Here is a 15972-nt window from a genome sequence, read left to right on the forward strand (position 1 = left end):
TGTTTACCTCAGCTTTTCCTATTGTATTTTAGCAGTCTGAGTGAGTATCACTTGAAAGGTATTCAAAACTTTAAAAATTATTTTTCTTTCCCTAAGGTCTGCTCCTGAGCTACTGCTTGGGTTGGAGTGAGAAAAGACTACAACTCGGTGATCACTAAGAATGGGACATTTTTTTTTTTCTGAAGAAAAGTCACTGGAATTACATGGTTATAACTTCTAAATATTTGTTAGTCCTCTAATAGGAGCTTTTAAGTGTAGCACCTGTTTTAGAACATAAATCTAGCTATATGGCCGTGCATTTTTCCATCTGCAAGTAGGAATCTGCTTCTTTAGACTAAAAGTGGTGTTCCTTTTTCCAAGATTAGAAGGTAGAAGACAGTTCTGGGGAGGAAGATCGGACAATACAACCAGTGCTTGCCAGGCATGCAGTAAATGCAGTTGCAGATAAATGGACATCAAGAAATGATAGCTGCCTGTAAAAGATTAACGAAATGGTCTGTAATGAATCTCTGCCTTAGGTTAGCTGTTTGCTGTGAGCATCCTGGAACTTAGGAGCTGGATGGTTAGGTGTGAAAGAAGTTGACAAAAATAGCACAGCCCTCCAAACCAAAGAAACTATACCCCAAACTCTATGCGAGCATTGTGTGTATATGTGAAATCATTGAAAAACAAACAACCAAAACCCCCTCAACAACCACTGCTTCGTGGTTGTGTGCTAAACATAACTTTTTGTCAAACTATATAAAATGTAGAAGATTAACAACTTCTGATGTTGAGGAGACTGTCCTGAGCAAGTCTCTCAGACACACATACGTGCATGTTCTCACTCTGCAGTAACGCAAACTTTCAGAAATAAATAAGGTTTACTTTGGATGAGATGGCAGTTTTCACATAGCTTAGTGTCTGGCTACTTGTCTGAAATTAGCTGAGCCTTCAGAGTCTTGGGAACATTCACGTTTTCGACTGCAGCACTGGTATTTCTGTGGAAAGTAGTATTGGTTCAGAAAAATGGTTATGTGAGGGAAGCCCAAGTGGGTGCATTAATGACCTGCTGAAGGCACTCTTCTTAGGGTAATTCCCAACCTCTCCTTCAGGTTTCCTGCCACTTTCTTCTTCCTTCGTTGGATTGCCTGCAGAGAATCAAACACTGCCATAGATTTCTCTGGCATATCCTACATGCCAATTCCTATAGACTCAGACTTGCAATGCCTTGGCATTTATGAAATACACCCTGTTACAGAACTGGCTATCGCTCAGTAAGACCTAGCTAAAATCTGGATTCTTTTTCTGGGAGATTTTTATTCAACACTCAATGTTTGTTGTTGAACTGCCTATTTCACAGTGGCATGTTTGAGACAGGAGTGTTAACCAGTTTGGCTATTTTGGACAAAGATCGTGCAAGCATGTGTGGACACTGTTATTAGTGGCAAAACTGCATTTCTGCTATAGATTTGTTTTATTTGCATTAATGCTGGGAATATTTTGCGTGTGTGTACAATGTATACATTTGCCAGACCCGAATATGGCTGCAGGATGCCCTGCCAGCATTTTTCCAATAGTGCTTTTGCACTGCTGGAGCAGTCTGAGTGTGGACTTGGCTGGGTGAGGTGAGACTGACTCAGAGAGCTGCCTTCTGTTATTTTATTCTTTAAAAAAACAGTATTTTTTCTGTACATAAAGATACTGAATATTCATATATCTCTTTTCACACATCACAAGATGTAAAAATACAGATAGGAGAAACAGTTTTGCCCTATTTCACAGATTTTTGAAATTCCCTCAAAATATTGATTTTAATGGAAACAAATGAAAGTGATGTTGCGTATGAAATCCAATTTTGCCATCAGTGTTTTTCTGTGGAGGGGGAACAAATATTGACTGCCTGTCCAGCTGAACTTTAGGAACAGACTATTTAACACAGCTGGTGGTGAGAGACTTCTTGATTTCTACCTGAATTGTGTACCTGCTGTTGTATCTCAGCTATCAATGACTTCATCATTTTTTAATTTATGTAAATCAAACAATTATTGTAGCATGTTTTCCTGTGCTGTCATTTGGATAGCGGTAGTAACCAGCAGGTTCGTGATACACTGTCAGGGCTGTCTGGTGGGCTGCAATTTGGATTTAGACCATGAATGCGTTTGTGTGGATTTATGACAGTTTCAAATGAGGGGTCCCCTCTGCATTACAATGGGAGATCCTGTACTGGTTTTTCAGACCATTTATGGGTTGCCTTAGGGAAGGCAATTTCAGTCCACGTCCATGTGTCAATCTGTGGAGATGATATGCAGCATTACAGTGCCCTGAGAGGCAAGAAACAGTATGCTGCTTTTTGCCAAGGGGTCTGTAGGAGAGATCATAAAGCTTGCACCAGATAAAAGATCTGACAGTCTTGAACTAGTCTTAAAATCAGCCCAAATCATTCTTTATCCTTTTGCATTAAGATAAATAGTTGTCTCCACATCTCTTTTGAAGCATTAATATGTGAAAAAGCTTGTGTATGCTTGGACTTAATGTTAAAGGGTTTTTTTTGAAGTTGCATTAGATCTGTTTAACTTGGTGATGTTTACCAACTCTGAATACTTAGTATGACTTGTGGGGCGGTGCTGAGAGTTAGATATGCCAACAGCCAACTTCATGAAAGTGAGGTCTGTTCAACTCCTGCATGTACAGTCCCTTAAGGAAGCTGTCATGCAGCATGGCTGATGGCAAAAACTGAATGTTGTCATCTTTTGTGATTTTTCACCTTTATTCCTGGAAGGGTATGTTTTATAATTTAAAAGTAAAATAAGATAGAATAAATAACCAATGAACCAACCAAAAAACACCCAAAACCCAAACGCAAATTCAGTCATATGTGAGGGCTAGTGCGGTGGTGATAGCAATACAAATAGCTTGCCACAATAAGATTTGTTTGTTTGTAATAAGTGTTTACAGGTGTTTTGTGCTCCTGTATGTGCTGATTTCTTTTTTTATGCATGTTTTTTCTCCTATACTACTCAAATGTTTCATGTTTTAAGCTATCGAGGTAATTTGTTATCAGTGGGAGTAGCATTACATTTTGCGTGCCATTTGTATTTTATTGCCCCCTCCTTACTGTGTTCTCAGGAACTTTGGACCACCTTTTAATGATGTGAAAAGTGGGAACAATTTGTATTTCTTGTCTGAGCTGTCTCTGGTGTCAGTGACGTGACATTTATTCACAGGGCTAGGGGTAGGGGAGTGTTTGGCACAGGCTGAACTTTGAAGACAGTATTTCTTAAAGGCAGAAATCTTGGATTTAAATTGTATTTTAGGATGGTAGTAATTAGTAGTAGGAAAATCAACTATTTCACACGAATTAAAAAATAGTCAAAGTTTGGATCGATGCCTGATTTGTGTCCCTTGTCAGAGCTGCTCTGTCTGCAACTGGGAAGCTCGTTTTAGGATGACTGCTCTGGAGAATCCTTCAGCCAGGTTGTGAATAGATTGCTCGAGTCACAACAAAGGCAGGAGCTTCCAGACCAGTGAGGAGTTTCCTCATGTGGGTGTAGATTCTTCAGTGTGAAAACATCAGTGTAATCAGCAAAAAAATGTTTTGGGGTCTTAAATGTTTTCTGTAGGTAATATATTATATGGGAAACTTACCTTCACTAATTCTGTCCAGTGCTCTTGCTGCTCCACAGCTTATTTTTAGCTTAAAAGCAACAGTTCGGTAAGCCTAGCTAAAATGCACTGGATACTGTCTTGAGTCTTGGTATAGGTGGTAAATTCAGTCAGTCTTGAGGAAGACAGATGCTTTCTGTGGGGGGAGAAAGATCATGCATGTACCATAGTACTTTGGTGTTTTAATGTTCTTTAAAGACCATGGATGCTGCAGAGCAGTGAAGACGGTTTTTTATTTACTCTTATTGTACTTATGCTACTAGCTGGATGGGTGCATCGGATTCAGTGCACACACTACTTGACAGAGCCAAGTTATCCAGGTAGAATAAAAATAAACTGCCTACGCAAAGTATGGTCTCTGCTTCCCCAAGCCTTGGTTGGGGTGGAGGGGGTGGCAGCTGCTTCTGGGAGGAAGGGAGGCTTCCCTCCGTCTCTGGCTGTCTGGTGTCTGCATTCTCAGCCATCACGAATGTTTTCTTTTTGCAGATGACACGATTGGTGCTGCCCGGCATGCTGGAAAGGTGAGTCACACTAACACTATCCAGACAAAGTCATCATTATTTATAGGGGAGAATCCTTTCTTGAAAAATTCATTACTGTGACTAATCAGCCTGGTCTCCATGTTTTAATGGCAGAGTAATGCTGGGTGAGTCACGCTGATGGTGCATGAATCATCAGACGGTGGAAGCCTTTTCCACTCGATTCTCTTTTTATTTTTCCTCTCCCTTCTCCACTGTTGTGGTGATTCCTTTTAGAACAGAATTAAAAAGCCCGTCTGACTCATCGGCACTAACTCAACAACCTGCTATTCTGAGGGGGTGGTTACAGTTCCTGGGAATAACCTTCTTAAGGCTATTTCTCTAAGTCATTGTAAGTAAAATGGATGCAAAGAATGTGTTCTCATTATACAGTAGGAGGTATATTGAGGAAAGTCTGTGATCGTTTGGAAAAGTAGAATTGGAAACCAGATCTTTAAAGTAAGAGTTAATGCACGCCACTGTCACCACAGAAGATGTGTACTGACTACCTAGCTAGCTCCCAGGTGAAACTAAAAGGTGCACAGATTCCATGTAGTCCCTCCGGGCTGGATTCTAGCTGGTGTTGATGGTCCCAGGCTTATTCACAGTCTCTCTGGTGGTGCTAACCCCTAGGTTAGTTGTAGTGCTAACCTTTAGGTCAGGTCTGAGCTATGCTCACAATAGGAGGAAAGCTGTGTAGAACCATGCATGATAGTCACAATGGTATTGCCTCCAGACGAATGCTGTAGGAGGAGCACATATATGGGGCAAATGTCCCAGTCTTGACAAAGACTAAAAAAAATTGGTATTTCTTGTATCATCCCACTGTCTGGGAGTCTTCACTGCAGATCGAGATTCAATTGCTGGAGCGTTGCACAGATCTAAAGCAAATGTTTCACATCTAAAACAAAGTTTCTTTGTGGGTACAAACTGTCAGCTAGTGGTAGCATATCAGGGTGATGGTGAGCTTTTAGACTATTAGTTAAACAATCAGGACATAAGAATGAGTTAATTTCATGTAAAGAAACTTGAGTTAGAAAACAAGACCCAAGTCAGAGCTCTGGGATGGGGATGTAATATTTCCCAATAAAGCTGGGGCAAATGATGAGAATTATAGTACAATAGTGGTAGCTACTTAGGGTTTGTAAGTCAAAAGTTACTTGTTACCCATGTACTACTATTGATAAAGGGACCTGCCTTTTGTGAAACCACCGCTCTCTGAAGATGCCAACATGACCAAAGCTATTCTGCTTTCAAAGGGTTTAATGCTGTTTTGTTATCAGGTTTTGGAACTTTGAAGCTCTAACAATATCTTGCCTCATTTTCTTCTTTGTCTAAAATAATGTCACAGAATCACAGAATGGTAGGGTTTGGAAGGGACCTCTGTGGGTCATCTAGTCCAACCCTCCTGCCGAAGCAGGGTCACCTACAGCAGGCTGCACAGGACCTTGTCCAGGCGGGTCTTGAATATCTCCAGAGAAGGAGACTCCACAACCTCCCTGGGCAGCCTGTTCCAGTGCTCCGTCACCCTCAGAGGGAAGAAGTTCTTCCTCATGTTCAGACGGAACTTCCTGTGCTTCAGTTTGTGCCCATTGCCCCTTGTCCTGTCGCTGGGCACTACTGAAAAGAGCTTGGCCCCATCCTCCTGACACCCACCCTTCAGATATTTGTAAGTATATATTAGGTCCCCTTGCAGCCTTCTCCAGGCTGAACAAGCCCAGCTCCCTCAGCCTCCCTCGTAGGAGAGATGTTCCAGTCCTCTCACCATCGTCATAGCCCTTCTCTGGACTCTGTTGTAGTTATCCATTTAGCAGAATTGATCTGTTCAGCTTCTCGGGACAGAATGATGCATACTCTTCTTATAGCGTATCCTGTATATGTTTTTCTGTTATGTATTAACCTGGGTAAGATGATTTGAATGAAAGGCGGCAAATCAGGATCCTGCTGACTTCTGGTTGTGACTACCCTTGAGCACACCATATCATGTTTCTTCTCACTTTTCTGAACTACATGATTACCTCAGGAAACTCAAGGACAAATGTTCAAGAAGAAGCTTGGAAAGAAAAGGTTAATAGTGAGGGGTTTTTTTTTTTAAAAAGGCACACACATCTTGAACTTTTTCTCTGTGTGTGAGGAACCATTTTAAACGATTGCTCCATTTGAATGAAGGCCTTGGGTTTTGTCCCAGGCAAAAATATTTGAAAAAGCTTCAATTTTCTGTTTGCTTTTGTGAAGTCAAATGGGTTTGCAGTGCACAGAAGCAATGTCTGCAGCTGCCAACTCCTGCACAGTCATAGCTCACAGGCCATTAACACCGCTAAGAGTCTGTATCCACAGGACGACATGGATGTCTAGCGAATCCAAGGGCATGAATGAATGGTATAGCTGTACTGAGCTGCTCTGTGGGCCAACCATAGATGTCTCGCATTGGACCGCAGGTTAGGAAAAAGGGCTCCAGCTCTCAGAAAAAGACTAGACTAGGAATCCCATCTTCACTTGTTCAAGGAGGATAGCATGTTGAGTAGATAGATGTGATGTAGCACGCTGTAGCATCTTGCAGCTAGCTATAGTGCATACTTTTACATATTTGGATGTTGGCTTTATGGCAATATATTACAAGACAAATACACAAATAGAGCAGACTTTACATTCTTTGCATGCAGGTCTGGAAGGAGAAAACACAACTACCTCTTGGTGTGTCTGTTACTACTTATTTCTAATAAACATAGCAGCATTAGATGAATGCCATTTCTGGTAATGGCCTTTAGATTCTTTGCTGTGGTTCCTCTCCTGTGTTCTGAAACACTTAAAGTGACAATTTATAATCTGCAGCTTCCTATTACACTTAAATGAGCAGTTCCTCTGTAGATTTTCAGGCTACTGTCTAAGGTAGGAGACTCATAGAACTGAAAATCGAGGCTTGGTGTCTTTGGGAACAAAGAAACTACCACCACCAAAAAGCAGTTGACTGTTTCTAGACAAATATCAAACTATGGTATTTATTGCCAGGGAAGTAGCAAGTGCATAATTACATTACAGAGGAAGCTTGCTCTTTCCACTTGGCGTGCAGCTGGAGCAGGCGCTGGTTGCCACAGCAACAGGAAGATGGCTAAATATAGCCTCCCCAGTGCTGGACCACTTAAGGTAGAATGATGGGGAAGTGTGAGGGTGTGGGCCTGGCTCTCATCTTAACCAACTTCTTTTTTTTTTTTTTCCCATTAACTGTGGCCAGCAGGTCGAGGGAGGTTCTCCTTCCCCTCTACTCTGCCCTAGTGAGGCCTCATCTGCAGTACTCTGTCCAGTTCTGGGCTCCCCACTTCAAGAAATATGAGGAGCTACTGGAGAGAGTCCAGAGAAGAGCTACGAGGATGGTGAGGGGACTGGAGCATCTCTCCTACGAGGAGAGGCTCGGGGAGCTGGGCTTGTTCAGTCTGAAGAAGAGAAGGCTGTGAGGGGACCTAACATATGCTTACAAATATCTGAAGGGTGGGTGTCAGGAGGATGGGGCCAAGCTCTTTTCAGTGGTGCCCAGCGACAGGACAAGGGGTAATGGGCACAAACTGAGGCACAGGAAGTTCCGTCTGAACATGAGGAAGAACTTCTTCCCTCTGAGGGTGACGGAGCACTGGAACAGGCTGCCCAGGGAGGTTGTGGAGTCTCCTTCTCTGGAGATACTCAAGACCCGCCTGGACAAGGTCCTGTGCAGCCTTCTGTAGATGACCCTGCTTCGGCAGGAGGGTTGGACTAGATGACCCACAGAGGTCCCTTCCAACCCCTACCATTCTGTGATTCTGTGAACTGCACAGTTGAGTTGGATGGAGCCAAAATTTCTTTTTGCTGCACTGACGCTCATGTAGTTCTTCAGATCCCTCTCTGAAAACCTTTCTTCTGCAGTTCCTCTAACAAACAAAATTGTAATAGGAGTAATTGGAAGTGTTCCCCCTACACACATGCTTCTCAGTTTCCTTTTATCTGGAGGCTTTAAGTTATGAGCTTTTAAGGCTAGGACTGCTTTCTTTATAAAGAAAAAATAAAAACCACAAAACCCACAGTGGCATTGACTGCTTCAAAGAGACCAATACATGGAGATTCTGCAAGGGGCTGGTATTAATTTGTTGTGTTTCCAAGAGGGTTTTCTTCACTGGGTCAGACCATTAGTTCACTGCACCTAGATGACCTCCTCCTGCTGGAAGGCTGCAATCTAGCCAGATGCTGCGAGACCTGTGCTTTACAGCCTGGGTGCCAGTCTATCTTCTAAAGCTTCAGTTTGTTTTATAAGCATGAGGCTTGTGTTTATCCATATAAATGCTTACTCATTTTTTTGAATCCTGTTAAGCTTTTGTCTTCAATTAAGTTTTGTGGCAAGTACTCCCATAGTCTGAATATGAGAAGTGCACTTCCTTTTATCAGATCTAACTTTCAGTCTTTCATTTAAATAAATGTCATCTTTCTTTTGTATTCTGAGAGGATAAATCAAGATCTTGATCCTCATCATTCATTAGTCTGTATACTCTTATCATGGCTGCTTTTAATAGTCTCTTAAATAGCTATATTGAACCAATCTTTTCACGTCATCGATGTATCAGGTTTTTTTTTCTTCTTTTCCTGTTTCTTAAATCGTCAGGTTCTTAATATTTCTGTCCTGTATTTGGAGGGATATAAGTGTTCTGTACACTGTAACACAGGATTCTGGTGCTGGTGGATCTGTCCCTGCCGTTCCCACCATCTTGTCCTTTGGTTGCTTTTGGTGACTGCTGCACAAGAGAACTACTTTTGGACTTTGTTCAGGTTTTCCAGGGAGCAGATAGTTGATTTAGAGTCCTGCTATGTCTGTGATTAATTCATGTTATTTTCTTTAGTATGTATTGTTGGTTTTGTTAACATTGATTTTTCATTTGCCTTTCTATAGTCTGTTCACATAGCAGTCTGAGCTGTTTAAAAAGTTCCTCATAGTATTCTCCAATCTCGTAATCTCTTTAAAACTGCACTAATACTCATTTCACTGCAAATCCTCATTTGAGCTCATGAATAAATATCACAAGCACCACCTGTCTTGATATGAAAAACTTCTGGCTTCCACTGTTAACCTTTTGCTGTCATGAAAATTCATGATTAATTTGTGGTCTTATTTTCTCCACACTACATATTTTAGTCCATGTTACTACTTTATTTCACTATCCAAGCCTTGCAGATAACTCCTGAAAAATGCAACAAGCTTTGGCAAAAGTGTTTGAAATCCTGAATGACCGAAATCATTCTATTCTATTGCATTAGCCACCTCATTTCTAGAGGTGAATCAATCACACATTTAATTCACGCTTGTATCATGGCAGAAGCCATGTTGGTTTGAATCTGTTGTCATGATTTCAAAGACTTGTATCATTTTAATTTTAAATGGTCACTTAAACTCAACTGTTTTTAAGATTGTTACTTAAATCATTGTGGCAGCAGTGGCATAGGGCATACCTAGATGAACAATGTGGTGAGAAACTCATGGTCTGCAGGAGCTGAGCTGCATGGTGCCTACTTGTGTGAATGTTCTCACTCTGCACTAAACATGGCATACTTAGTATGTTTAGATAAACTAGCTTGAATTTACTATAGGGCAAGAAGAAGCAGAGATGCATCTTTCACCATGGTGAACTGTCTGGTAGCACCTTCTAACAGCATACTTGCCCTAATTTGCCGGAAGGTTTTGTAACTAATTCTTCCTATCTAACACTAAATAATATGTCTGGTTTTGAAGGTGAAACTGGTCTTGGAAATAGACATGCTCAAAACCAGTCAATGGGTTGGTAAATCCAGGAGTCTTACTTTCTGTCCTGCCTACACATGCTTTAGAAGTGCTTGGCAGAGAAGGTGGTAGCTAATTTCAGATTGGTACCCTTACTGAAATATGATTGTGGAATACCTTCAGTGTTACTGTTATACAGCTGTAAAACAACTCTTATTTTGTGTAGTCATGCACTGAATATCTTCCATACTATATTAAAACATTTCTGTATTTGAGCAGTAAATTCAGATACTTCCTATCTTGAAGATCCATCATGAAGTAACATTGAGAAGATGAAAGGCATTATCAAAGTGTAAACTATACAACAAACTTGAGTTGCCATTTCTGCCACCTTAGCCCGCAATTTAGAAGTTGGTTTTGGACTTGTGCCAGCCTCACTCCATCAGTTTTGCATAGTTTAGCCCAATGTGTGTGTATATATATATGTATGGAGCTTAATTCTCTTGCTGTATTGACCTTGGAGTTGTTCCTGATATATATCAGCTGCTTGAATACTTACATTGTGCTTAGTCATATTAGTAAATTTCAATTTAGGATTTGGTTGGGGTTTTTAAACAGATCTTAATCTCAATTGCGTCCTAAAGGTTTTCTTTATGTTTGCAGTAATTTTGTGAAACATGAAAGATGTTTCCTTTATTTCATGGTAATGCGTCTTCACTGCCTTTCAGATCAAAAGGGGCAATCTTGAATATCGCCTCAGCTGCTGGGATGTATCCAACTCCACTGCTGACTCTTTACTCCGCAACCAAGGTAAGTGCTCTTTTCCACACTGAAATCGAGTGTCAAACAAGCCAGCGCTACAGGAATAAATGTTTTGGTGTCCATCTAGTGGTGCTTTCATGAACTAAAAGTACCGAGTTTCTAACTTAAGTTTTTCCAGTAGTGGAAGCTGGAAGGTTGAGAGAAAGAGGAGTGCAGGAGTTTACTGGAATGGAAACAACTATTTTATATATTTAATCATGCATTCTACTTTCACAGGGAAAAGGATGCTAGTGTACAAAGTAAGCTTAGTGATGAGGTTGAGAAAGGACATTGACTAAGTTTAACTCTTTCTTATTTTGACTTTGCAACTGTTTTCCCCCTAATCTTACTGAAGATGTGTATCTTCAATATATGTTCATATATATATTGAAGTAGGACTCTTACGGTGCTTGCTGGAAGCAAACACTTGTCCTCCTTTTTTATTAATTGCCTTAAGTTTAGCATTTCAGGTAAGAGAAAGGACAGAGCTCTATGGCCTCGCCACTACCAAATAGTCAGCTTCCCCTGATCTGCTGACCATACATCCTGCTAACGTAGCCCAGTATGTCGTTTAATGTTCTTGCAGTGAGTGGATTATTGGCTTGTCGTCTCCCTGGCAGCCACCATAAATTCCAGGTTCTTTGAAGCAGGGCTTCTAGTTGACCAAAATTAAGGCATGGCGTTATCCTTCTCTGTATGCAGAACTTCACTCTGTGCCAGTCAAGAAATCTCACGATGTTTAACAGTAATCAAGTTTATCAGGGTTTCTCTGGACTGAAGCTCTGTCGTGTCAACTGCTCCATCTAATGGTGTCATCTGCAGATTAGCTGAGGGCGTGTGCCATGTCATCAGCTGGGTTGCTGCTAGGAGATACTGAAGAATGTGGGCCTTGGTATTGATCTGTAGGTTCTCAGCCTGTTATCAGCCAGATGTCAAGCTATTAATTGTGGCCCTTTGAGCCTGGCGGTCCAGCCAGTTTTCAGTCTGGCCAGCAGTTTGTCCTTTCAGCACGTATCTGCTCGACTTCCAAATGAGAATGCTGCAGAAGATGGTGTCAAAAGCTTTACTGAAGTGAAAATATATCTATACACACACACACATAGTTTATATATATTAAAAATCTGTTTCCCTCATCTACAAAGCTAGTCCACTCCATTGTAGAAAGCAATTTAATTGGTCAAACATGATTTGCTGTTGGTAAGTCTGTGTTGACTGTTTCTGATGTATCTTCTTGTCCTTTATGTGCTTGGAAATGAATTCCAAGGGGAGAGCTTCATGATCTTTCCACCAACTGAGTTAAAGCTGATGGAATCATTCTTGCCTTTTCAAGGAGGGCTAGCTATGTTAGCCCTCTTCCAGTTGTCAAAGACCTCCCCTAGTTTCCATACTCTTTCAGATACCGTAGGCAGCAGACTTGTATACATACAGACTAGTTCTTTCAGCACCCTTGAGTGAATCCATGGTGGCTCCATGGGTTTGAATACATCTAGCTTCTCAGATTAGTGCCTAAATTGTTGCTGCCTCTACCTATCCCTTTCTTTAAACAAAACTGGTGCATGCAGAGGCATGTGAGTAGGCTTTGGCTGTGCAAAGGCAAGAGGAGTGTTGCATACCTTAACCTTTTTCTATCCTTTATCTCTACGTTGTCTCCCTTATCCATCAAAAGACCTCAATTTCTCTGAAATTCCTATTGAAACTAGTATACCTGTAGGATCCTTTACTGCTACCCTGAGTGTCCTTTGCTAGTCTTTTCCTAGCTCAGATTTTATTCCTGAGTAACCAGTAGTGTTTTATGTTTCTCTTTTGTTACTTCTCCTTGTTTCTGTCTCTCATATGCTCATTTTTTAGTTCATCAAGAAGCCCTCCACTTAGCCAAGCACTCCTTGTACTGAAATTTCCAGTCTTCTTCCACAATAGGCTGGTTTATTTTACCAGTTCGTAAGTTACTATTCTAGATCTACTGTTAGATGTTAATGTTTGTTAATGTTAAATGTATCTACTCTGGTTTCTCTTTGTGTTACTGGGACAGTTTTGTCTTTCTGCAGCTGGTCTTGTTTTTTTTTCCAAAGATAACTTGTAGGAGCTTCTAAAATGTTCCCCTAAAAGATCTCTAGTTAACACTGTAAAGACGGAATATGAGTACATAGTATGGAACTGAAGTATGCATGATAAAACTAAATGCAAGAGATGTTTATACTGGTATTAAAGCAGTATGGCACTACAGCTTTTTCAGGTGCACCTGGTAATTACCTTAAATACTGCAAGGATTTCGGAGTTTAAGCAGAACTTTGACAGGGTGAAGAAACCTTCAGTAATGTCATTCATGTCAAAACAGACCTGTGTTTCTTCTAGACTCTTAGTAACGTCTCCGTATTTCCAGAAAGGAATTGATGCACACTATTCATACTAAAGGAGGGGATATTTAAGTTCAGAAATCATGAAAGCCTGAATTAGTTTTAGCTGATAAAATTTGCTCTTGAAATAGCTGTTTCCTGAGAGCTCAGTTCTTTGGTTTAATACAAGAGGTCACTTGCATTGTGGCAGTGCCTTCAGCTTTATGGAATGAATTGAGCTTTTGATTTTAGTGATAATATGCCTTACACTGCTTTGGTTAGTCTTTTTTCAATGAGAATCTCAAATATTTCTTCCCCCTTCCCCTAAGAAACTCAATTACACGCTAAGTAATCTGGCTATTCTCAGCACTGCTCATCTTCTACCACAGCAAGATTAGTAAGCATGAAAGTGACTCCCCTAATGTTGCTATAGAAAGACTGTATCTGCAATTTCTAGGTTTTTTTTCCTTATCTAATAAAGAGGGGGATTTAAAGCATAGTATCCTTCAGGTCTAGGTCAATGGCTTTGGCTAATTATCAGGAACAGACGCAGTCCAACTCTTTAACCTTCCCATGGAAATTTCCCTATGTTACAATGAAACGAAACACTTAAAGGAATCAGTCCTGTTTTTTCACAGGTCTACCTATCTACTTGTGTTAATACTAGTAAGTGAAATGTGAGGTTTCTTTCCTCCCTCCCATGTCTTAAGTGTTTGGGTTTGTTACTGGATATCCAAGGAGAAGAAACTTTCTTGCATGTGATGCTCATCTGCTTGTTCAGGGCATGTTTACTTAACGTTCCTAAGACTTTTTTAAGTTAAAGGTTTTTGGGGGGCTTGAGCATCTGGAGGTAAAAAACCCAACTTGTCTTGAAATAAATTATTCAAGAAGAAAAACTCCAAAGCTTATCTGTGTACTGGAGGTTGCTTTTCTTCTCATGTAAAATGAACATTCTCTTTATTGAACACCCTTTGCAACCATTAGAGATGACAGGCTTTTTGTACTGTCTCTCCATATTTGGAGCAGTAACTGATTTCGGGACTTTTGTGTAGAAATAGTTAGAAATTTGAATGATCAAAGCACTTTGATTAACACAATATAGTTTTTAATTTATTTTAATAGATTATTGGTACACTTTGTGCAGTTATCACATATACATCTGGCAGTTGTGTTCAGGGACTGCACCAAAGTAATTTGCATGTCTGTGCAAGTGCCTTACTGTTGCAGCAGGATGGCTAGCTCACTGGAATCATTGCTGCTAGACCAGACTTTCAGAGTCTGGTTCATGCTGAGTACTGAATGTCACTAAGAACTTATACTTCAGGGAGAGGGAGAAGGAAATAACAGTTGAACGGAAGATAAGCTTTTTTGGTTTAATGAGCCTCCTCCTAGCTAGTACAAGCAACTTGAAGGTGAAGAATAAAAGGACCTATCTGCTACACAGCAAAATCTTGTTTTCTTTCAGATCTTGTATATGCTCAGAAGAGTGTCTATAGAAAGTGCCCGATGGTATGGGACTGTTTCTGTTGCTTCTTGTATGGGCTGAGTTCAGTGGGATGACCTTGACAGGAAAAACACTGGGCACTGCAAACCTTAGCTGCTGGTTTCAGAACTGTGTTAATCCACTGGTGACATGGTGACCAAAGGAAGACTGTAAAGCGGGTGCAATACTAAAGCTTTGCCATTTGTTTTGAAACTGCTGTGAAGCAACTGCTTCTTTGAATACTTGAATTAATTTATTTAGTATCTATTTTAGCTTCAAGCATGAATAAGATAGTTCAATTCCTTCAGTTGAAGGTACTCCATTCATCCTACTTGGCTGTGTTGTTTCAATAAAACAAGAAACCTGATATTTTGTCTCGCTGGACTGCAGAAGGGAGAAGTGGAATGGTGGTTTAGAAGAACTTTGAGAGAGGAAATTTATGCTGGTTTGAACTGCTGAGTAGCCTTGGGTTATTAGGGCAATACTTTCTCTGTGTGGTTATGGATGCGGCTGTATCAGATGTGAGGGCATCTTGAAGGCAGGTACTACCCTCCACCTTTTAAGCCCTTTAACTTCTTTCTTTAAACTTCTAGTCTTGTAATTTCTAAAACTTCCAGAAGTTTGGAAGACAATCTGTGGAGGTGGATTTCAGGACTAGGAAGAAGTATCACCATAGGGTGGCATTTCTTTAAAGTGTAAAGGCAGAAGACAAAGTCCTTAAACACTATGTTTTACAAACCGTACACAAGAGAAATCTGCTTATATCACTAGTTAAAAAAATGTCTAAGGAGATAACGTAAGTAGTGAACCATATGAGCATAAAAAGTCTTATATTCCTTTAACTAGGCTTTATGTAACAAATCTAGTTCCTTTTCCTTCTAAAATAAAAGGGTTTTATTTGTTTACATTGAGCCTCACTTCTGTAAAAATACTTTGTAAGCCTGGGTTTTCTATTCAGATGGCATTGCTCTAATGCGCAAAGTTTCTTTGAAAAATTAAGGAAACTTTGGAAACAGGAACTCTAAATAGTAATTCAAATATGGTTACAAAAACCTACGAACTATAGTTCCCGTTGTGATACGTAGCACACTGCATATTTCCCTTCTTTTCTCTCTAGGCTTTTGTGGATTACTTCTCCCGAGGCCTCCATGCAGAATACAAGAGCAAGGGTATCATTGTGCAGGTGAGTAGAGTTTGTTTCATGTGAGTGTGGTTACTACAGCAACATTGGTGTCTTGGTAACGAAATGGAATCAGCATATTCTCTTATTCATGAATATGTGACACAGATTAAGGATAAGGACTTCCTTTGATCCCATTAGCAGTTTTCTTCAGTGACTCTGAAATGTTGTGTCTTAAAGCAACAAAAAACATAGTTTGTTTTTGGTTGGTGGGTTGTTTTTTTCTTAAGCTGAGGTTTAATTGAACCTTTAAGTATAAAATATTCCATAAACCTGTG

The 15972-nt window shown here is 40.4% G+C and overlaps 1 protein-coding gene across 1 annotated transcript in view; it reads left to right on the plus strand.

Annotated features, from left to right (window-relative positions):
- Positions 1–15972, plus strand: part of HSD17B12 (hydroxysteroid 17-beta dehydrogenase 12) — a 97318-nt gene that overhangs the window by 72838 nt on the left and 8508 nt on the right. The window contains exons 7-9 of the mRNA XM_075427451.1: positions 4132–4166; positions 10626–10707; positions 15632–15697. Of these exons, the coding sequence (XP_075283566.1) occupies positions 4132–4166; positions 10626–10707; positions 15632–15697 (183 nt within the window). The remainder of the gene's footprint in view (positions 1–4131; positions 4167–10625; positions 10708–15631; positions 15698–15972) is intronic.

This window comes from Opisthocomus hoazin, chromosome 7 (assembly GCF_030867145.1).
Source record: "Opisthocomus hoazin isolate bOpiHoa1 chromosome 7, bOpiHoa1.hap1, whole genome shotgun sequence".
In the NCBI taxonomy this organism is placed as follows: Eukaryota; Metazoa; Chordata; class Aves; order Opisthocomiformes; family Opisthocomidae; genus Opisthocomus; species Opisthocomus hoazin.